Source organism: Protomyctophum parallelum (assembly GCF_964188405.1).
Source record: "Protomyctophum parallelum genome assembly, chromosome: 20".
In the NCBI taxonomy this organism is placed as follows: Eukaryota; Metazoa; Chordata; class Actinopteri; order Myctophiformes; family Myctophidae; genus Protomyctophum; species Protomyctophum parallelum.
The window spans coordinates 45,047,217-45,070,242 of record NC_139718.1 but is presented as its reverse complement, the minus strand read 5'-3'; the positions used below and the strand labels follow the sequence as shown (position 1 = coordinate 45,070,242).

General features: G+C 41.9%; 2 protein-coding genes across 2 annotated transcripts; both read right to left on the bottom strand.

Annotated features, from left to right (window-relative positions):
• Nucleotides 1–2,632: 2,632 nt before the first annotated feature.
• On the bottom strand, nucleotides 2,633–4,023 carry LOC310878333 (C-C motif chemokine 4-like). The gene is made up of 3 exons (XM_083792616.1): nucleotides 3,835–4,023; nucleotides 3,589–3,700; nucleotides 2,633–2,763 (listed from the first exon to the last, which is right to left on the bottom strand). Exons 1-3 carry the CDS (start codon nucleotides 3,920–3,922, stop codon nucleotides 2,667–2,669), a joined length of 297 nt encoding a protein of 98 aa, XP_083648742.1. The 5' UTR covers nucleotides 3,923–4,023; the 3' UTR covers nucleotides 2,633–2,666.
• A 14,539-nt stretch (nucleotides 4,024–18,562) lies between these two features.
• On the bottom strand, nucleotides 18,563–20,597 carry LOC310877807 (C-C motif chemokine 14-like; the record flags this gene model as incomplete). Its single annotated transcript, XM_083791756.1, has 3 exons — nucleotides 20,436–20,597; nucleotides 19,851–19,971; nucleotides 18,563–18,644 (listed from the first exon to the last, which is right to left on the bottom strand). Exons 1-3 carry the CDS (start codon nucleotides 20,524–20,526, stop codon nucleotides 18,563–18,565), a joined length of 294 nt encoding a protein of 97 aa, XP_083647882.1. The 5' UTR covers nucleotides 20,527–20,597.
• Between the last annotated feature and the right edge of the window lie 2,429 nt (nucleotides 20,598–23,026).

Genomic DNA, 23,026 nt, shown 5'->3' with positions numbered 1-23,026 from the left:
ATTTGCCACAGACAAGTCCAAGTCTTGCCACGGATAAATGGCAGGGACATATTGATCTGACCCCTGTACAAAAACCTCACAGTTGTCACCTAATTCTCTGCTACCCAATGCCTCTCTTATCTCCACGCTCGTCTCCCTGAAGCCTTGATGAGCCTGAGTGTGACATCACCTGTGAGGACCAGATGAACTAGGTTTGTTAACGAGCTCAAGACACTATAAATACTGGGTTGTCATGTGTGACTGCTTTATGTCTTTCCTTAAAGGTATATTCAGTGATTTCACTCAAAAAACCTTAGGTTTCGTTTTTGGCTGGGACCTAAGCCTTTCATCCAATCAGGATAGAGAGCCAAAAACGAAACCTAAGGTTTTTTGACCCCCAGGGGTTAACTGGGGACAGGGAGGAACTCCTTATATGGTCAGCACACTCTATAGTAGAGAGGATTATCACAACAAAACAAAAAAATAAGTGATATTTGAATTAAGTGAAATCACTGAATATACCTTTAAGTTTGAGTTGATGTGGCATATGTTCTGTCGGGTCCAGTGGTGTTAGTTTCTGGAGCAGTGGTTCTCAAAGTGGGGGGGATATATTGGACTTAAAATATTACAGATATACAGATATACAAGCTCATAGTGCGTTAAGTGACGTGCTATGAGGTCGTAGCTCTTATATCGGCTACAAAAAATGGACAATCGACTCACAATGTGTCACATAAATTCCTTCAATCGTGGGGGTCCCTGCCCCTGGTACATCTTTTCAGCTACGGGTCTGTGGCCATATACATCAATCTGGGGGTCCTAGACATAAAAATGTTGGAGGACCACTTTTCTAGTGTCCATGTTTGAGGTGTTGTGTGCAGTATGGGACCTGAATTCCAGCCCTTGCACATCAAATTACCTCTGCACGTCCCTGACTGGTTTAGAAGGCATTTTGTAGGCCTCAGCTCTTAATGGGTTAAACATTGGCGAAACTACGAGGCAGACTCTGTAGAACAACGGTTCCCAAACTTTTTCATGTCAAAGACCCCCACATTGACACTAATTACTAATTAGGCCACAGACCCCCATTTGAAAAGATACACCATGGGGACCCCAATAAGAAGATCTTTACAGCTCTAGCAGTGATTCTCAACCAGCTTGACATACAGTACGAACTCTCATTTTATGGCATTTCTTTCTCTGGGACCCCCAATTTATATTTTAATTTGTAAAATCAATGTTAATTTAACTCTGAGAGTGTACAAATGGAACTCTCTCTCGCTCTCTCTCTCTCTCAGGACGACTAATGAGCAGAACAGGAAGTAATAAACTTCCTGTCAGATTTCACGCATTTTATTTTAGAGAGAACATGCAGTTTATACAGCATGGTTTCACAGTGGGGTTTTTTTTCTTTCTTTAAATAATTCATGAAATTTGCATCTGTACAACCGAGCTTATATATCAAATTCCTATTAAATACTAAATAGGGCTTAAGTGGTTAATTCAGAATTTATTTTTGCAAGTTTGGGTAAACACTGAGATGTCACTGAGACAGAAGAGAATGTAAGGATGATGCACACGTATTTGCATTATACAGACTTGTGGGTTCTGTAGTTTGAACACAAGACAGAACTTTCAAACTGCTGCAAGGCCAACTTTCACAAAGCCTCAGAGAGTTCAGTCAAAGTCAATCACCCCAAAACCATTTAATCAGTGCTTAACCCTGTAACACCCAGCGTTGCAATAATACAACATATTGAATTAATGAATTAATATATTTTCTTATGATATTTCTTCACCTAAACGTCATCATTGATGTTAATTTCCCTGATAAAAGTAAGTAAATGTGATCATTAGAATGTCAAGATGAAACAACACGTTCAGATTTTAGACACACAAATATATATAAACACTGCAGAGCATGATCAGACATGACACAACAGCAAGGAAACTGAAAACACATTGTTCAGAGCATGTAGTTACAGTTTGTATGTATACTGAGTATACCGTAAATGCAAAAGGGTACAGTAATCCTAACTCAATACAGTAGATATATTATGTACTGTAGCAAATAATACAGCTTTGAATGTCTGCATGTTCAGCACTTGCACCAAAATATAGTAAAGGTCTTTACACACTGGATCATTTATCTCATGCGATTACATTATTTTATACTGTTGTTTATAGTATGTTATGAGTATACTATGTATACACACAGAACACAAATATTACGTGGCCATAAAGTTATCTAATAATTCTCCTCTACAAGGTCAGTTTTTCACCGTGAATACAAGCATCTGCAAATAAAACAACGACAAAGTATAATAATAATAATAATAAAGCTTTATTTATATAGCACCTTTTAAGAACAAGTCACAAAGTGCTTAACAGAAAAATACCAAAAAAAAAAACATGGATCAAAAAGGCATAGACAGAAGATAAGTTTTTTTTTTAACAGTTTGATGTGAAATATGCATGAACCATTTGTTCATTCGTCTCACTCCCGGTGTGTAAAGGACATTAAAAACCATTGAGAAACCTGGGGAATTACAGTTGTCACTATAGTTAACTGGTATGGTTTTCTCATAAAGCAAAGCTTGGCGTGGCATGTCAAAGCATCGTCACAAAAACACCTGGTTGTCGGGAGCCTTTTTGCGTCGGGTGGCCCACGTCGTCACACAGAACCCTCAAATGGATGCGGTGGACTCCAGATGGGTGACGAGTTTCTGGACCCACTCTTGAGTCGGGGCAGCACAGATCTTGGCTCCATTCTTCATTGTGAACCTATATATAGAACAGACCGAGACGGAGAGAACATTTTCATCAGAAAGGTGTTTCATTTGGTCAGCTATAATAGTGTGTTCCTTTGAGAGCAGACTTTGTTGGTTGTTTTCGATCAATCGGTCTCCACCAGGAACCTTTCCTGATTAGAGGTTCAGGCCACTACACACTACTGCCCTCAGCCCTCACACCTCAACCGCCAATCCGATTCGGACCTGACGTTATATGCTGTCATAACTGTATTGCACTGTATTGTCACTTCACTTGCACTTTGTTTTGTGTTTTTGTGTTTTTCTTTGCACTAAAGATGTTTGTTTATGTCCTGTGTATATAAGAATGAGAGTGTTCTGAGCAAAATAATTTCCATTGTATTTATACTCTGTATCTATACATAATATGTATAGATACAGAGTATACATACAATGGAAATTATTATTATTATTATGACAAATAAACCTGAACCTGTCATGACAGTCAGTATGATGACTCACACCATATACGGGTCTGAAGTGGGAACTCTAGTCTAGGCTAGGCTATATGAGTGAACAATATGGTTATGTCTGAGTCAAAGTGACCCACCCATTAGCCAATTTCAATATACACACAGCAGCACCTTTTTAACCAGTGTACATGACTTTATTTCTAGATAAAATGGTTCAATCTGCAAACTATGCAAACAACCCCATTGGCATGATACATTCACAATAGTACGGTAACTGTCGTGAGTTACTGCTTATATTTATTTGTCTGTGTGTGTGTGTGTGCGTGCGTGTGCAGCGTGTGTGTGTGTGTGTGTGTGTGTGTGTGTAAGAATAGCTTAATACTCACACAACAGCAAAGCTAGCACAGTGAATATTTGTGCGTTCAAACGTCACCACTTTGACCTTATTCAGGCGTGCGGCGCGATACTTGAAGCAGCACTCGGCTGGACCAAAGCTGTCTGGAAGAGACAGACAGACAGACAGACAGAGTTAGAAAGAGACAGAAATACACAGGCAGGTTTATGGAATAACAAGAAAAATAATTACGTCATTCTATATCATCATTAAAACCAGATGAGCCAAATAGACTTACTCTCTGCTGCCTGGACATCCAGAGATGAGAACAGCAGCAGGCAGACCACTAGAATAACTGGCATCTTCTTCATCCCCATGGTCATCATTATTACTATGATTATTATTGAATATGGTTGTAGTCTGAACTTGTAGCGTTATCTGCTTCACTACATCTATGATGCTCTCTCTGTTCTATCGGCCCTTTTATTTGCGTAGGTGGGTGGAAAGTGTGTGTGTGTGTGTGTGTGTGTGTGTGTGTGTGTGTGTGTGTGTGTGTGTGTGTGTGTGTGTGTGTGTGTGTGTGTGTGTGTGTGTGTGTGTGTGTGTGGAAACAAGCTGTGGTCAATGTTCACATATCCAGAACGGAAGGCTCAGAGGTTTAAAGTTAGTTAGTATACCACATCTTAACAATGTGCGAGCTTCCAGGATGTGCCGAGCTGATGCACGTGCACTATCAATTTGTCTAGACTGCACAATATGCTTACTGTGCACGCTGTGGCGTTTCAATGCTACATAGCCATTCTTATGTGTATTGTTGTATTTCATTTATTTAGGCATATCATGCCATGCACACGCACATACAAGACCTGCAACACATTATTACTTGCAAGCATGTGCATGTGGGACAAAGATTTATTCCGTAAAAGCACATTGGGCTCTAATGTGTTTTTTGGCACACTTGTGCCCTATAATTAGCCCTTAACTAAAGCATTGTATGTCCTCCTAATTAATCAATTTTGGTTGCGTTTGTGTTTGACTTTTTTCAAGTCATGTCAAATCCAGTCATCATTTATATTTTAAATATCTATTATATAAATTATGTACATATTCTACAACAACCCACATTAGCCAAAGTAGTTAGAAATGTATTGTGATCTACTGTAGGAGGGGGAAGTACATTTCTGGCTTCATAACGGGAGTCAATCCAAATAGTTTAGAAACCGTTGCTATCGGATGGCAATCTCTCGACACCTGTCAATGTTATTTTGCATGGCTGTGTTGTTGAACACATGCACAGCTCAGGCGGGTAGAGCTCTCGCCTTTGGACCACAAGTCCATGGGTTCGATCCCGGTCACCGCCAACTCGGCGTATAGCGTATAGCTCGGAATGGGTGCAGCGAGTCATGCGATATGTGCTGTGAGCTGATGGTAGGTGTGGTGCTCCACCTCAGCAATCCATCTCCCAGAGGTCTAGTCAGTGCATTGTAATGGGACAGACTCCCGGGTGTTACCAGCTGATGCCGACAATAAGCCACTCCCGACCTATATGAAAACTCCTATCGGACAGTCAAACCTGCTTGCAAAAGTGCACTAGTGAGTACTGGTATGAGGGGCAGCTTAGTGCACTAGTGAGTACTGGTATGAGGGGCAGCTTAGTGCACTAGTGAGTACTGGTATGAGGGGCAGCTTAGTGCACTAGTGAGTACTGGTATGAAAGGGGCAGCTTAGTGCACTAGTGAGTACTGGTATGAGGGGCAGCTTAGTGCACTAGTGAGTACTGGTATGAGGGGCAGCTTAGTGCACTAGTGAGTACTGGTATGAAAGGGGCAGCTTAGTGCACTAGTGAGTACTGGTATGAGGGGCAGCTTAGTGCACTAGTGAGTACTGGTATGAGGGGCAGCTGAATAGAAGGCCTGTGCATGGTGCGGAGCTTGGTGGGGGGACTCCGGAGGAGGAGGTGGTTAGTGTTTCCTGAGTGGAGGTTTAGTGGCTTGAGCAACACGTTAAGAGTGAGCAGTTGAAGTGAAGCTTGTCCCCAGCTAAATGGTGGATAGTTATTGTTGTAAACTCTAAGTACTGGACCCTCGTCTGGTTTGACAGACAGGTAGTGTGTGCCGGCTGGGTGGTGTGTGACAATCCGGTTGAAGTATACCTTTGGTACGGCGACAGCGGCAGCGGGCCCGGTAGAACAATAACGCGACGCGAGACAGTATCACGCTAAAGGTTCACAAAGTTTATTACACATACAGGAACATATATAGAGCTGGATCATAATGACGTGACCACAAGACATCAGACCGTGCCTATACTGCAGCAAGGCTGACCTTGCTGTCACCGAGATGTCTCTCGTAGCCTGTTCAGGCAGTACACAATACATAACAAGTACACTGTGACACAATACACTGTGTCTCACGTACAAGTACACAGCCAGAATTGTTAAATGAACATTGATTTTACAATATACATTGAACTATTATGCCATTAAATGGGGGTCCCGTCCGTAGCCTAATGCATGTCAAACTGGGGGTCCTTGATTTAAAATGGTTGAGAATCACTGCTAGAGCTGTACAAATCCTCTCTTATGGGGGTCCCTGGTATATCTTTTCAAATGGGGGTCTCTGCAGGCTAATAAGTGTCAATTTGGGGGTCCTTGACATTAAAAGGTTTGAGAACTACTGCAGTCCACATTCATAGATGCACAAAACACAGACACACCATACATCCCAACAGGATGTCAGAGGTTCCACTGCTCTTGTCATGTCTTAGGGCCCTCCTAAGCTCTTTGGCCCCTATAGGGCCTTGGCCGGGTAGGCCTGTGCAGTAACCCACCCTCGATTATGACCGTGTATGAAGGTCTATGTTAATATAGGAGGGGGGAAACCACCAAACAAAGAATCTTAAAATCAACTCTGAACCGTACTGGCAGCTGGAGAGAGACAAGGATAGGGGCAATTAATGATTGTGTCCTATTGTACAAAAACTAAACCAAAACCGAAAACCTTATATTATTATCTATGACGGCGTTATAAACCAGATCTTTGGAGAGTGTGAATGCACAATTAACTGGGAGGGAATTCGGACAAAATTATCAAGATTGTGCATTCGGTGACACGTTTTTGACTTTTGGCATGGTCATCATTGGTGTTGGGTATGCACATAAGGTTTTCAAAAACCATCAAGTTGGGCTTGCCCCTTAGTGGTCTGCTTGCAATGAATCCAATATTAAATAAGTCAGGTTGAAGCCCCAAATAATTGGGTATGTTAAATATACTAAACCTTTAGGAAAATCTAAGTTCTGGAAAGGCATCATTTCCACGATGGCCGCCGGTAGGTTAAATAAGGTGCAGGGCTGAGGAGCAAACATTTCTAGTTATAGTTAAGTGTGTTAAGTGAGTTTCCTTTTTTAAATTAGAATTAGAATATGGAGTTTTTGTCAGGGGTGAGATTCATAGGCATTACTGTATGAAATCTTCTTTTCCTTTAGTCTTTTCCCTTCAGGGGTCGCCACAGCCTAGGGAATCATCGGCCTCCATCTCACCCTGTCCTCTCCCTCCTCTTCTTTCACACCAACTAACATAATTTCCTCGTTCACTACATGCCATAAATCTTCTCTTTGGTCTTCTTCTAGGCCTCCTGCCTAGCTGGCAGTCCCAACCTCGAGTATCCTTCTACCGATATCCCTCCTCTGTACATGTCCAAACCATCTCAGTCTGGCCTCTCTGGCTTTATAAAACATCTGACATGCGCTGTCCCTCTGATGTAGCCTACTCGTTCCTGATCCTATCCATCCATGTTACTCCCAGAGAGAACCTCAGCATTTTAGTCTCTGCTAACTCGAGCTCTGCTTCCTGTGTTTTCCTCAGTGTGACTGTCTCTAAACCATAAAACATAGCTGGTCTCTAAACCATAAAACATAGCACCGTCTTGTGCATCTTCCCTTTCATTATTCACTCTTTTCCGCACTCTTTTCCACATTTGACCCTAACCCCCTTTCTGAAACCAGCTCCTCGCCACTCGCCCTACACACTTGCCCTCGATATGCACGTTCACGTGAGGCTGCGCCATATTAAATGTCGTCCGAAATCAAGCAGCCTTGAGTGGAAGTGGCTTATAAAGCCCTCAAGAGCGAGTCTGTGCCGATCTATTGCCTTGTGCAGCCCTGCTCTCTGTCCGCATGGAAACCGCGACCTACGAATGGAAGTACCACCACAAATAAATTATAAATAAACTCCTCCTAAACAATCTTCATCTGATGCAGAATAGACAACACTCCAACTGATGTTCACAAGGGCTCTTTATTTACCCCACCGTGAAAAACTATAAATGAAACCACACAAACAAAACAACTTTTAACACAATGATTTATAAACACCATGGATGTATATGACATGTCATTTTTGACAGTCATGCTGTATTTCCTTTTTCCATATTAATGAAATCCACATGTCACACAAACATACACGATGCAATGCAATATAACTGTACAAACAAAATAACAGGTAACACAATTGCATGATGTTAACCATGGCAACGAATGGTGTCTGTTTCCTGTTTCTTCACAAGGATGGCGAGTGTATTACCAAACAGTTTTTTATACCCAGCAGCACCCTAATCAAGGGAACTTGATTCAGCTGGAGGGGCACTTCCTGACGAGGGAACCTCCCGAGAGCACTTCAAGTCAAGGGACTGGTTTCAGAAAGGGCCTATGGGGTATACCTTCTTTATGTCTAACCCCACTGATCCACTTGCTTCCTCTTAATCATGCACACACACACACACACACACACACACACACACACACACACACACACACACACACACACACACACACACACACACACACACACACACACATACACACACACACACACACACACACACACACACACACACATATTCTGTCTTGCTGTCTTTACTGTATCAAATATCTATACTTAGTGTAATACTTTAATATAATATACTTTAGACATTCTTAATTTAACCAATATTATAATAATAATAGTATTGTATTATTTTGTCCCATCTCTAGTATCCTAGAGACACTGTCCTCTGCTCGCCGCTGGGGTGCACTGCCCATGACTAGACTTCAACATGATAACATAATATTTTTAGCTGTCACAGATGTGTGATATCGCACGCATGGAGCTTAAATATATCCGTGTGGATATGTATGCTTCCTTTTTTCCATGTGCAAGACAATACTATATTATATTAAATACGGCACAGAAGATCGTTGGCTGCCCTCTCCCCACACTGGAAGAACTACACAGAGACCGCTGTCATAAAAGACACTTCCCACCCCGCTCACTCACTGTTTGAACTGTTGCCATCAGGCAGACGGTACAGAGTGATCAAGTCCAAGACCAACAGATTCAGTAACAGTTTCTATCCCACAGCGGTAGTTGCACTCAATGCTGCTAAAAAATGATCTGTTGCTGCGACACTTTTTAGTTTCTATTATCTATTATCTATTACCTTCTATTACTATTTATTATCTTAAGTACAATAAGGGTTTGTTGTGCGATAACAGCTGAAAATGACATGCTTGTGCATTAGGGCTGCTGGGGTTGTGCAATAACAAGAAGTCATGTGTTTTTGTTTTATCTTGTACAGTATGTTGTTTTGTGATATGATGCACTGATTGGTTGGCACTTTTAATTTCGTTGTACACGTTGCAATGACAAATAAAGATCTATCTATACTATATTACCCCTACAGTTTATATACTGGCCTCTTCACTGACTGCTAGAATGCTTGAGAATTGATTTTAAGACCAGACCAGAAATGTAGCCTACTTCCCCCTTCTACAGTATAGCTCACAATATAGTTCTACTACTTTGGCTAATGTGTTTGTTAAATATAATTTATATAATAAATATTAATAATTTGAGATTTGACATGACTTGAAAAAAGGCTACTGTGCAAACACAACCAAAATCCATTACTTAGGAGGACATACAATGCTTTATTTTATTGTATGTGAAAGCAATATCAGCAATTGACCATAATGTACATGTTTAAATCACTCGATCCAATTCATCATACCTAAAGGACAACAACTCTTGTTGTTTAAAGTACAATATTGACAAGATTGAGAAAAAAGCAAACGCAATTAACAAGACCATATTTTACATCCATTTACATTTGCCATGAGGCAAAGCTTGCTGTTCATCTCAAAGCATTGTCACAAAAGTGTCTGGAACTGCTTTGTAGCAAGTATTAGACCGCCCAGAGTCTCTCTGCAGAACCCTCTACTTTGGCGTGTCGTTAGACCTGTCTGGACAGAGTGGGGATGATGTCCTGGACCCATTTCTGAGTTGGTTCAACACATAACCGCCTACCATTCTTCATTGTGAACCTATAGAACAGACAGAGATAGAGAGAAGATTTTCCATCATCGACGTGTTTCATAAACGTACATTGTAAGTGGAGACGGTGCCGTATCTGCTTCTGGGCCCCTTCCCTACTTACTTCCTGTGGTGTTACCATTGATACTAACGAAGGCTCTGTTCCATTCTGGTCAAACAGAGTCAGGGTGCTGCTATTGTGCATGCTGGCTCACGGGAAACACCCCTGTACGAGTGTGTATACTAGTATACAAATGGATCCAAATGGACCCTCATTTATACACTCAACGGCCATTCAGGACCTGCATTCTTGTAGAAATTATTCTTGAAGAGAACTTGTTAAAATCTGCTTTACCCTGTGTCTATACTGAATATTTCAGTAGGCTAGTATGTACTATTTAGTGACCATTTTGATCAATGTAGTAATCTCAGTAACTCAGAGAGCATAATCATAATTTCCCTTATTTAGATTAATTATTTTGTATGGTAATCAATATTCTTGCCCAATATAATCTTGAATCTATAATCAGTGTGCCTCTGCCTCAGCTCACGGCTGCGGCGTTCAGAGTATGGGTTTTATGCCGTTCAGACTATGGGTGGCAGACTTTTATGGTTAAGTCTCCCATTGGCTTAGAGGTGAAAAAGTGTCTACTACGGTCGCTTCTAGAGGTAGTAGTGAATATAGGCCAGGATGCTTTTCAAGCAAATGGCAAAAAGAAAACATATAATCTGCATTAACTGGTAGCTGACATGGCAGTTCTTTCTTGGTGTTCTTTCTTGGAACTGCATCTGCAGAATGTGTTCAGTGTTTATGTTATCATGTACAATACAATAGTAAGTATAGCATAATACTCACACAATGGCGTCTTTAGCACAGGAGACGCTTGTGCGCTCGAATCTCGCCACTTGTCTCATAGCCACGCGTTTGGGGTAAATGCTGTAGCAGCACACAGCTGGTTGGTCTGGGAGAGAGGAGATACTAGCTCGTCAGGTTGACCCTTGCCTGGACATTTTTTTACACGGCACACTACCTGCCAACATTAGACTGCGATAAAGAGATTTTCATTTGTGTGCTAAGAAAATAGCAATAAGAAAATAGCACTAAATAAAGTAAATAATAATAATAATAATATAGTGGGCTCGCTTACTCATGTATCACTACTCTATCATAGAGCTTTTGTGGATACCAAAAGGAATTTTACAAAAAAATAAATAATAGATCTATAAATCAAGTTAACTTACCTTCTATTACCAGGACGTCCAGATATGAAAAATGTAAAAAAATAAATAAAAGGTAGGTTAAAACTAGTACAGACCAGATACTTACTGTCTTGTTCTGCCAGGACATCCAGAGATGAGAACAGCAGCATGCAGACCACTAGAATAACTGGTATCTTCTTCATCCCCATGGTCATCATCATTATTATGGTTGTAGTCAAGTTGTATCTGATTCGGATTCTCTTTGTCTGTCTCTCTCTCTCTCTCTCTTTCCCTCTCTATTTATCTCTTTCCACAGGGGTGTGTCTAGAGCATTCCGAGGCACAGAACATTTTCCATGGAACAGATCCACAGGAGGTTGGCCTATACTATCAAGGCTTTACTGTACTGACATGTATTTTCAGTGTATAGATGTGGTAACTGCCTGACGCATGTCTTTTACATGCTGTTATGTGTCTGTCCCTTGACAAAACTGCAATCCGTGCACCATGCTGAAGCAAATCATGACTCACGCTCTTCATTACAATTCTGTGGGATTCAGATAACCGTGATGCCTACTGTATATCAGAAGGCATGATATTCTAAAGAAACTGTCCCAAAGACAAATGCAATGGATATACACACGTAGGCCTACTCCATACAATAGCACCCACTGTGGAGTGAGTATAGCTAAAATATTGATACTATAAAGATTCAAATGCTTTTTGGGTTAAGACTGTATTTAACCCATTCTGACCTGAGATCAGATTCATACGAGGTTTCCACTGGACACACGCTGGTCTGATGAACCCATTCTGACCTGAGATCAGATTCTAAAAATGTCAGTCGTTCTTCGATTTTTTTCAAAAATAGCAGACCTACAAGCTCGTATCGCGCCACTCGGTGGCGCGATATGAGCTTGTAGATCTGCTATTTTTCAATAGCTAAAGCACGACATGATGCCAACACCAAAATGGGTGCCCGGTCAGAATGGGATAAAGATTCTAATGCTTTTTGGGTTAAGACTGTATTTAATCCCCCTGCACTGTGTTGGATGTGTAACTTTACGATAATGCCTCAAATTGCCTGTAACTAATTATTCAAATGACCAGTATTTTGACATTTTGGGTGCTACCCAGGGGCGGCGGTGGCTCAGGGGTAGAGTGGCTGGATGGTAACGGCAAGGTTGCCAGTTCGATCCCGGGTTACCCAGAGTCGGTGTCGATGTGTCCTTGAGCAAGACACTGAACCGCATTTTGCTCCTGATGTGCAGGTTGGTGCCTTGCATGGTTTCTGCCGCCATCGGTGTATGAATGTATGAATGAATGTAATGCACAATCTATGTAAAGCACCTTGGATAAAGGCGCTATATAAATGCACCATACCTGATTTTTTCAATTACTACATTTGATTTATTTTCTTTCTTTTCAACACATAATATAGCTCACAAACATAATCCCCTCTCTCTCTCTCTCTCTCTCTCTCTCTCTCTCTCTCTCTCTGCATACAGCACACACATTTAGCCAGAACCCTAATCTTATACCTACCCAACCTAAGCTGACCCTGATTCTAGTTCTTCAAACGGTCCGCGGAAATGTATTGATTGGAACGATATGAGGGAATGTACTGTAGTTGACCTTATAAGACGATTGACTTTTGTTTATACCATTACGTGTTCCTAAAAACACTGATGCTTGGTCTGTGATCATGAAACTGAAAGACATCATTTAAATGTTGGCATCGTCTCATTTCACAGATGAAAGCCTCTGTTACTTGGAAACAACGACCATTGGAAATACATAGGAATCCAGTTCTTGAGGATCGAGGTCATGTTGGGACAAGAGGCATGGTCGTGTTGGTTTGGACACTTCCGACACTCAGGCATGAAGGAAGCATGAGTTCAAGTCCGCCTTGTCCCCCATATATGGGGACTAGGTTGGTGGAGGGTGTGTAGAGCCCAGGATCACATTAGATGATTGACACAGGGGTGAAAAATGGGTTACAAAATCGTGGGATAAAATATATATATAAAAAAAAAAACAGTTATTTCCCAACGGCTGTGGTGATGCTGATGGGTCTGCTCTTACCACATGCTATTCAAAGTGAAAGAATGTGCATGATGTTGTGTGCTTTCTCAAAGTGAAAGTAACGTGTATGTGCGTGCCTACTCAAAGTGAAAGTGATGTGTGCCTTCTCAAAGTGAAAGTGTGCTGGAGCCGTCGTGGGTTCAGTGCCTTGCTTGAGGGCACTACACCAGTGGGTGTCAATTAAAAAGGAATATCTGCACTCTCTCGAGTAGTTTCTTATAATATTTTTTTATTTTTAATGAAGACATTGAAAAATATGTCTATGTAGAGAAACGGACGTGTTTCGGCCAGTTTCTCTATAGGTAGACCGCAATATAAAGGTTATAGACCTGTTCAGCAAAATTCAGATTTTTTTGACTGCATTAGACAAAAGTGCTTGGAATAATGCCTGACTGACTGACTGACTGACAAGTCTCTTATGCACGGTGAGGACTAGAGTGTCCTTTAAAATTATTTACAACACCAGTAAAACCACGCTGACAGTGATGACATTACGAAAACTATTTGCGTAACATACTCAGTTTCCCTGTAACCGCCCCTTCTTCTCACATTCTGTCAGCACATATCATGTCTGTCTTTGGTGTACCACAACCTATGTTAAACCAACAATTAATATCAATGTACAAAAAAAGAAACAGAAATCTATTTTTTCATTTTCCTTTGAAGTTTATTAAAAGTGTATTTTTCCATTTGTTTTATGGTAGCACATGCAACAGAAAGTGTGTGTCAGGTTTGATTATCGGTTACAGAGACTGTCCTGTATGCTGTTGCGTGTGTGTGTGTGTGTGTGTGTGTGTGTGTGTGTGTGTGTGTGTGTGTGTGTGTGTGTGTGTGTGTGGGGGGGGTATAGGTATACCTATAATAACGGAAACAGTGTGGTCAGTGTTTACACTTATCTGTATTCTGTGTGTGCATCCTGAATGCACTGATGCATACATAGATTATGCTCCTGCATGTGAGGTAGACCATATAAGAGGTAGACCATATAATTATTGCTTATGTCTAGCCGTTATATTTTACCATCACTTATGATAAGCTTGTAAGAGCCTATAGTTGTCCTAATTTTGCCCCTGCCTTACCCCTTATCCCTATATTTTGTTGCCTTTTTGCCTATGCATTTGTACAGTGTGGTTGTGTCTGTTTATGTACTGTATCTGTCGCATCATTTCCAGTTTCATTTGTTGAATGTGGATGAAATTGTTATCCCAACCTGAATTATGTTTTGTTCTTTCTTTCTTTCTGTTAACACAATATAGCGGAAGAGTTTGGGTCGCGACCCCACATGGGGTCACGGGACACTGACAGTGGGGTTATTTTGGGACAATAAAAAAATAATACTCATTCAACAAAATGAGTGAAACTTGTAACCCATTTGGGTGCTATACTCTCCCTCTGCCAACCTGGGGGGAGCACCAAACTGAACTCATGCTTCCTTCAATGCATGATAGGAGGAGTGAGCAGACCACTTCTTATCACCAGACAGGGGGGGTTTCGGAGATTCCCCCGGTCGGAGTTCAAAGAAAGAGCATGTTTATCTCTGTAGTATGTCTATCTGCAGTTTTTTTGTCAATCAATCTATAAACAACCAATTTATGCTCCGACGTTCGGCGGTGTTGCGCACAGAATATATTCAATCTCCAAGTTCACAACACAACGCGTCGTGCCGCCCCGCGTTGTGAACTTGATATCTGCAAAGAGTTCCTATACTATGAAGCATGCTTAATCATGAAAAAGGGGGGGGGGGGGGGGGGGGAAACAGGAACAAAGCCAAACAAAGCATTTTGATCCATTCACCAAAAGGAACCCCTTTTGGTGTTTTAAGCATTATGTTATACTTTAGCTATTGAAAATAGCAGATCTACAAGCTCATAGCGTGGCTATGCTGGACCCATTTCTTAGCTGGGTCAGCACAGAACTTGGCACCATTCCACATTGTAAACCTCGAACAGACAGCTAGATTTTCATTTTTAACACATTCAATCCAGGAAAGCATATTTTAGACTTTAGCTTAATAGCACATTGGTTCTCAAAGTGGGGTCGGGGGTAGTTAACACAGAGTCCGCCAGAAACGAGGAACACGAAGGTTTAAATTAGTACCCTAGTCCGCCAGGCGCGCATCCACTTCCAGTCTAAGCCCACCATTCACAGCTCTGTATCTCAGAAACGACATTGAGGGGGCCGTTTCTGGTGAATACAAGGGGTTTCAACGGGCTGTAGCAGTAGACACTCGCGGTCGCCTTTTTCCACCACCGACCGACACAACAACATCCGGGCAAGAGACCACACATAGCAGTTTGTCATTGTAACATGCGATTACGGATATGTGTGTGTGTGTGTTTGTGTGCGTGCATGCAACATTTTATTTTTAGCCAATATAAAAAATATTTATAATTTCTGCCCCATTGGGGCAGGCTAGAACCTCAGCCCTGTCCGGGACGCACCCTTGTGTGAAAACACTATTATGTGAGTCTAGCGTCGCAGTCCCGCCAGGCCCAGGAAATAAATAATAAATAATAATAAAGAAGAAAAACAATAAAGAAAGTGTTGTAACCTGCCGTTTCTTTTCTACTTCTTCTTCTAATTCTAATTCTTGTGTTTATTGTTTATTGTGTTTATTGTCATGATTTGTCACGACAAGAGTTGGCTTTGTCCGCGGCGTAAACGTCTTTAAATAAATACTTGAATAAAATGAACAGGCTTTTCTTTTAACTTAGTTAACTTAGTTAACTTAGTTAACTAAGTTAGTTAGTTAGTTAACTAACTAACTGTAACTGCTACTGCACCATGTATTCGATGTTCATGTATACTGTCTACAATACAGTATAAATGTAACGTAATACTCGCACAATACCATCCTTATGACAGTAAAGGTGTGTGCGCTGGAATGATTAATGATTAACAATATAGCACAGAGTGGTAGAGTACAGCACAGTGGACATAGTAGGCTACTTCAGAGCGTATCACCATGCAACGCTTTCGCTTTGTGAGCGTGTGGTAAAACTCCAACCATATGCTTTCCAGTAAAACAACGCTGACAGTGACAACATTAAGAGACCAATTTACATAACATACTCAGTTTCACTATAACCCCCTTCTTCTCACATTCTGTCAGCACATTTCATATTTTACTGTACTGTCATATCTCTCTTTGGTGTACCACAACCTATGTTCGACCACAATATGTCAACTTAATCAAATCAACAGTATTCTTCTTTTAAAGTTTAGCCAAAGTTTATTTTTCTTATTTTTATTTATGGTAGCACATATGCAACGTGATATATACTGGATATTTACAGACATGTACCAATTACAGAAAGTGTGTGTCATGTTTGACTATTGGTTACAGAGAGTGTCCTGTTGCAGAAAAGATTAGGTCACCACTGTATATATATGCTGTGCTGTGGCGTGTGAGTCTTAATACTGCCACATATTAGTGCAGGTAGGATGGAAACTGTGGCCAGTGTTTATTTTGAGAACTGAAAACTGAGAGGTGTTAATACACTCATCAGTAATCTGTGTACTCTTATCAGGCACACTGTGTGTGCACCCTGAATGCACTGATGCATACTGTAGATATGCTCTTGCATGGCTTTGCACTGCAGGCTGGGCTTTTTTTACCATCATTATATTTGTCATTACATATTTTCCTCTATATCCTCTCTTTCTAGTGGTATCTCTGACATCTCCACATTTCCTGTGTATGCATTCCAAATACTTAGTCATAGTAATGCATGTGACAGAAAGATAGAAATAAGTATAGGCAAAACATGTCTATGAGGAATTTAACGTACATTTATTGAACCGTAAAATGTTGTCAATTAGCAACAGACATGTCTTTATATTACATAATAATGAAAATATTGACTTTATGATATAACAGGTGTAATCATAATAATAATTTATTCGTTCCGATTTAATTTGTTTATCCTGTATGAGGTCTCTCTCCTGATTGGATGAAATTGTTATTTTTTTAAAGTTGCTATATCAGTGGTTCTCAAACGTTTTCATGTCAAGAAGGACCCTGAAAATGATATGCATACTAATTTGGCCACGGATTGTACAGTATTTACTAGTATCTGCTATTTTTGAATAACTCTCAATTCACACAGCTGCTTTCCCGGTTTTAACTAAGCATTATGTTATACTTTAGCTATTGAAAAATAGCAGACCTACGAGCTTGTAGGTCTGCTTTTTCTTTTTCCTTTCAGAGCGAACTTTTTTTTTTCTATGTTTTTCTATTTTTAACCAAATAGCTGAATTGATGGGGAGACCCCCTGGTTACGGAGCAATCACTCTGTATAGCAATGATTGCTGTGGTCATTTAGAGCTATACGTAATAGGCCTACTGATTATCATGACGACAACCAACATCTAAATGACAGCATCACCCTCCTGATCAGATCTGCCAGCTATTTTCACTCAGTTAGACCTAAGTTCAATTCTACAAATGTACAAAAACAGTACAGTTTTTTCTGAAAATCCTACGTTTCTATGTTAGTGGTGCTCAAACTATTTCATTTCAAGGACCCCCGATATCATATGCAATTGGCTGCCGACCCCTAACTGAAAATATGTTGTTCCAGGGACCTTCCAGATGCAAAGATTTGAGTTAAACATGTTCGCTCTGAAAGAATATTATATTCAATGATTTGCGCCACATTTTCACGATATTTAAAAAATAGCACACCTACAAGCTCATAGCTCTATGAGCTTGTAGGTCTGCTATTTTTCAATAGCTAAAGTATAACATAATGCTTAAAACACCAAAAGGGGTTCCCGCCCAGAATGGGTTAAGTCCAGGCTCAAAACTCACTTTTATTCACTAGTGTTTGAATACTCTGACGTGACAGATTTTCATCTTGTGCCTTTATGTCCGTGTAAGCTTTATTTGTGCCTAAGTGTGTTTTTCTTGATGTTTATGTCACTTGTATAATTAACTGCTATATGGTCTGTATACAGTACTTTGGTGAATATTTTTTTTGCTTCATAAATTAATTTGACTGGACTTATAGGCTACCATGCAAACACCAAACCAATGTGTGTATTAATTATGGAACCAAAAATGTTTTTTCGTCTGCTACCGAAATTGCTTGTTTTATTGTTGAAGAAAACAACGGTTAATATCAACAACTGATCATTAAAATGCATGTTTAAAGCACTACATTTGATTAATACAAATCGTTAAAAAAAAGGATGCATTATTTTGCTTTCTAAATTGTTGTTTAAAGCAGAAAACAAACAAAACTAAATAAGCCTGGCATATTAAGTATAGTTACCACTAACTGGGTGACCTGTTGTATTTGCCATGAAGCAATAAAGCCTGGAATTCATCTTAAAACATTGCCATAGAACCAACTGGTTGTCTGGAACTTTCTTGTACCCGGTGTTCAACGTTTTACTCCAAAAGTTTGACGATAGCTTGGACCCATGCCTGAGCTGGGTCAACGCAGATCTTGGTACCACTCTGCATTGTAAACCTAGAACAGACAGACATAGAGAGAATATTTTAATCTTTAAGTTTTTGTTTTGATCGAATGATTTATTGATTGAATTAGTCAAAAATGTAAACAGCCCATGGTACAGTCGGTCATTAAGGCTGAAAAGGATAACACACATTGTGGTTATACCCTGTTCAAGTATTTTACATTGTTTCATCCTTCCTCACTGGATCACAAGACACTGGACTATTATGTAGCATGATTAATAGATACAATTCAATATCTGCACTTTGCGTGGCCACCTTCTTGTCTCTTGAAAGACCGTACGGGGCTAGCACCACTGTAAGGACTTTGGTAAGCTGTCACATCACCCCGACTTTAAGTCATAAATACAGGTGACTCAATTCATAATCTAATTGCTTTATACTTGTCACATACTGTATCTATTAATGCAGAGAACCTGTGTATGTTGAAATTGTCAGTATATTTAGCCTTCCGCATAGTCTACCAGACAGTGGCCTTTGTGGTTAGAGTGTCCGCACTGAAACTGGGAGGTCAACTAATGATTCCCGAGCGCGGCACACACTGGGGCTCACCGATCCAAGAGATGGGTCAAATGCAGAGAACACGTTTCACTGCGGTAACGTGTGTGACTAATCGTTTGACTTTTTTATTTTTCGTTTTTTATTTTGTTTTCATCTTGAAAACTTGGTATCTTGACCCTTGCTTGTGTGAAGACAGTACTATTCTGAATTTGAGTATATCTCTTGTGCGCTGCCTCTTCCCTTATTATCCCTAAACGTTTTTTTTCAAAAAAAAATCCCATTTAAAAAAAATGCTGATCTACAAGCTCACATCGATGATAGATCGGCTAGTTGAAATTTGAAAATATAAAAAAAAATGTTTATCGGGGCGCCTGCTGTCCAAGTGGTCCAGGCGCATGCCACATATATAGACTTTGGCCTGACAGCGTGTCGCGTGTTCGAGTCCTGTTCATGATGACCTTCTCTCTCTCCCTCTTTCCTGTCCATCTTCACTTGATACTATCAATACAGGCAAAAAAGCCAAAAACAAATCTTCATAAAAAATGTTTTTTTCCCCCAAAATAGTAAAATATGCCTAATAAGTTTAGGCATAAGGCAGAGTGCAAGACAGGGCCCTATAATGTTAACTGCACGCTAGAATGTGTTCAGTGTTTATGTTATGAATTAGTACAATACAGTATAAGTGTAACGTAATACTCACACAACGCCGTCCGTAGCACAGTGAAGGTGTGTGCGCTGGAACGCCTTCACTTTGTCCTTAGGCAGCCGTGCGGCGCGGTAGGTGAAGCAGCACTCCGCTGGACCAACGCTGTCAGCATTGTCTGGGGGAGCGAGGCAGAGTGAAAAAGAGACACAGTCACTCAATTAGTAGCCTATAGGCCTGTCACAATTATTAAATCATTGTCTATTGGCAATTATTTGAGATAATCGCAATTGTTTTTGCACAATCGTCATAATCCTTTCCATGTTGGACTTTCGGAAACTGTGGAAGCTACAAGCGTGAGCTTGTAGATCGTCTGTTTCCACCATTCATATATGAAGTCTAAAGTCATCCAATTATCACAGTTATGTGTCATGCACCATTTGTTTACGAAGCCTAAAAGCCAAACGGAAATTAAAAAAATGTATTCATATGTTGCCAAAAACACAATTTAATCGTTAATCACAATTATTTGTGCAAAAATTAATAGTCAAGAAAAATGTGTAATCGTGACAGCCATGCCAATTTGTGGAATAAAGAAAAACACATTTCAACAATAATAAGACAGGGAAATAAGACACTTACTCGCTTGGACCAGAACATCAAGAGATGAGAAGATGAGCAGCATGCAGGCCACTATAACCGCTACGTTCTTCATCCTCATTGTCATCAGCATACTCTATGATTATGGATATGGTTGACGTCTGTCAGTTTAGATATACCTGCCAAGTCAAGTGATCTGTCTCTCTGCTAACGGTGCCTTTTATCATGCACGAATATCTGCCAGCTCGCAACACTTATCAGTGTAGGTGGGGTTAAACTAGTTGGTGCCTTGGTGGTGGGTGGTGGGGGTGTACCGTAAGTTTGTTAGTTTGTTATCTAGAATTAAGGAAACAAACTGTGGTCAATGTGGGAGCATAAAGCTGAGGGGTGTTAATACAATCACTAACTGTGAACTGTGTGTGTGTGTGTGTGTGTGTGTGTGTGTGTGTGTGTGTGTGTGTGTGTGCGTGTGTGTGTGTGTGTGTGTGTGTGTGTGTGTGTGTGTGTGTGTGTGTGTGTGTGTGTGTGTGTGTGTGTGTTTGTGTGTGTGCATGTGCATCCTGAATGCAGTGACATATTAGTGCATAGACGTGCATTTTGTTTTGAACTATAATGTTTTCATCACACAGTTCTTGTAAGGTCTCCCTCTGCCAGCCTGGTAGCTGAATAGCTACCAGGCTGATAGCTCAGGCTTCCTTCAAAGCACAATTAAGGAGTCCAAGCCGCTTCTTTTCACCTGACATTTTGTAGTGCCCAAAGTCCTATACTAAAGGCAAGGAGGTGTGCTTGAAAAACTGAAGTCCAAACTGTTACTTGAGTTCATAAAATAAACGATATGTATTATCATAGCCGATCGGTCACCTCAGCATATACAATAAATACTTAAATAAATGGCTGCACAGTAGAAAACGGTGACAACAGTGTGCCGCTGCCTATCAGCAACACCTGCAGTTGATTAGGGACCCATCAAATACCATGGCAACTTAATTGGCCTTGAACATGCCCTACATTGTGACGACATCAATTACAATGACATCATATGGCTCTTACACATTTCGTTTCATATTTTCCAGGGGGAGTGGTTAACCAGGCTACCTACCTTATGGCTCGTACACACTGCACGATATTTGCTCCGATTATGCTTTCGGGGACCATTTTTGGCACTCGTCGATGTGCTTCTGGGACACCAGAATGCACTGCTGAACCTACTGGAGACGTCGTGGGGTTAAATCAGCGAAGCATTGGTTAAATGGAGTTGGAACAACTAAGGTTCGGGAGGTTTGGCCAAGCAGAAGACAACCCACCTGCCTGCCATCTCCTCCCTTGCCAACCAATACTCCGCCCTTGCCAACCATGCCACCACTCACCCACTTCCAACTAGCCTGGCCACTCCTACGTCGCCCATTACCGTGGGTACTTAAACTCAACCGTCAAAAAGTGCCCTGTGCCAGTTTCTTGTAAACACGCACACCCACACGTTACCAGAGACAAAATCGTGTATTTTCCTCTGCCACCTAGCCACCTAGCCAGCTAACCACCAGCAACCAAACATGTCAGACCAAGGACTCGCGGTGCCTGATCTCAACATGTTGCTTCTTGCTCACGCCGAGGAGAACGACGACATTTTTCTCGGTACTCACCAGGATGTCGCCGATCCAAATGCCGTGCCCGACACACCACCGAGCCAGCACGGCTCCAGGTCAGCAGCCGTGGCACCTCCTCGTCCCGCCGCGTCCAATCTCAACCGGACACCCCGGGAGTTTCGCGGGGATCCATCTCCCTCCCCAGCTCTCCAGCAAAACCGCCGCGGCGCCTCCTCGCACGGCACGAATGACTCGGCGCCGACGCTAATGTCGGATTGGACCGTCGTCGGTCTCCAGCGTGCACTCACCGCCAAAGGGATACCATTCACCAGAACCGCCAGGAAACAAAGCCTCTTCAACCTCCTCACCACCACCCGCACCGGCCAACGCAGCAACAGCAACAGCACCACAACAACACCACCAGCCGTCGCAGGTCCGTCGCGCCGACACGACGTCACGCGCCCAGGAAAAGACCAACAGGCGCCTGCTCGGCCGAGAGGCGGCGTTGTTGCGCGGCAGGCAGCTCCGCCACGTCGCGGGACAAGGAAGGCCGCCACACAACATCCCGCAGCCACCGTGACCTTCCAGAGGCAGCCGGTTTCACCAGACATCCACCCTCTCCACCCCCCCCCCCCCCCCTGAAGGAGCTCCAGCCACCTCAGCTCTCTCCACCCCCCACACGGCCAGCGTTTTCCACCTACCTCACACCTCCCCATCACTATATCCTCCTGGTTCTTTCCCCCATGCCCAACCCGTTCCTCCCCCCCATTTCCAGCAGGCAGCAGCACCCCACCTCCACCCCCCCTTTCAGTACAATTATCAAGCCCCATCCCCCCTAGGTTTCCCCCCAGCCATCCCAGGTTTTCCCCCAGCAGCACCTAGCGCCCCACACACCAATGTGTCTTCTCTCCCCCCCCACCCAGCGTTCCCCACCGCCCCCCCCCCCCCTCCTTCTCCCTCTTCACAGCAACGCCAGCACCCATCCCGCCATCCGCCATCGCTCTCAACGCCCCCATGGTCCCCTCACACCTCCGTTCACAGATCTTACAA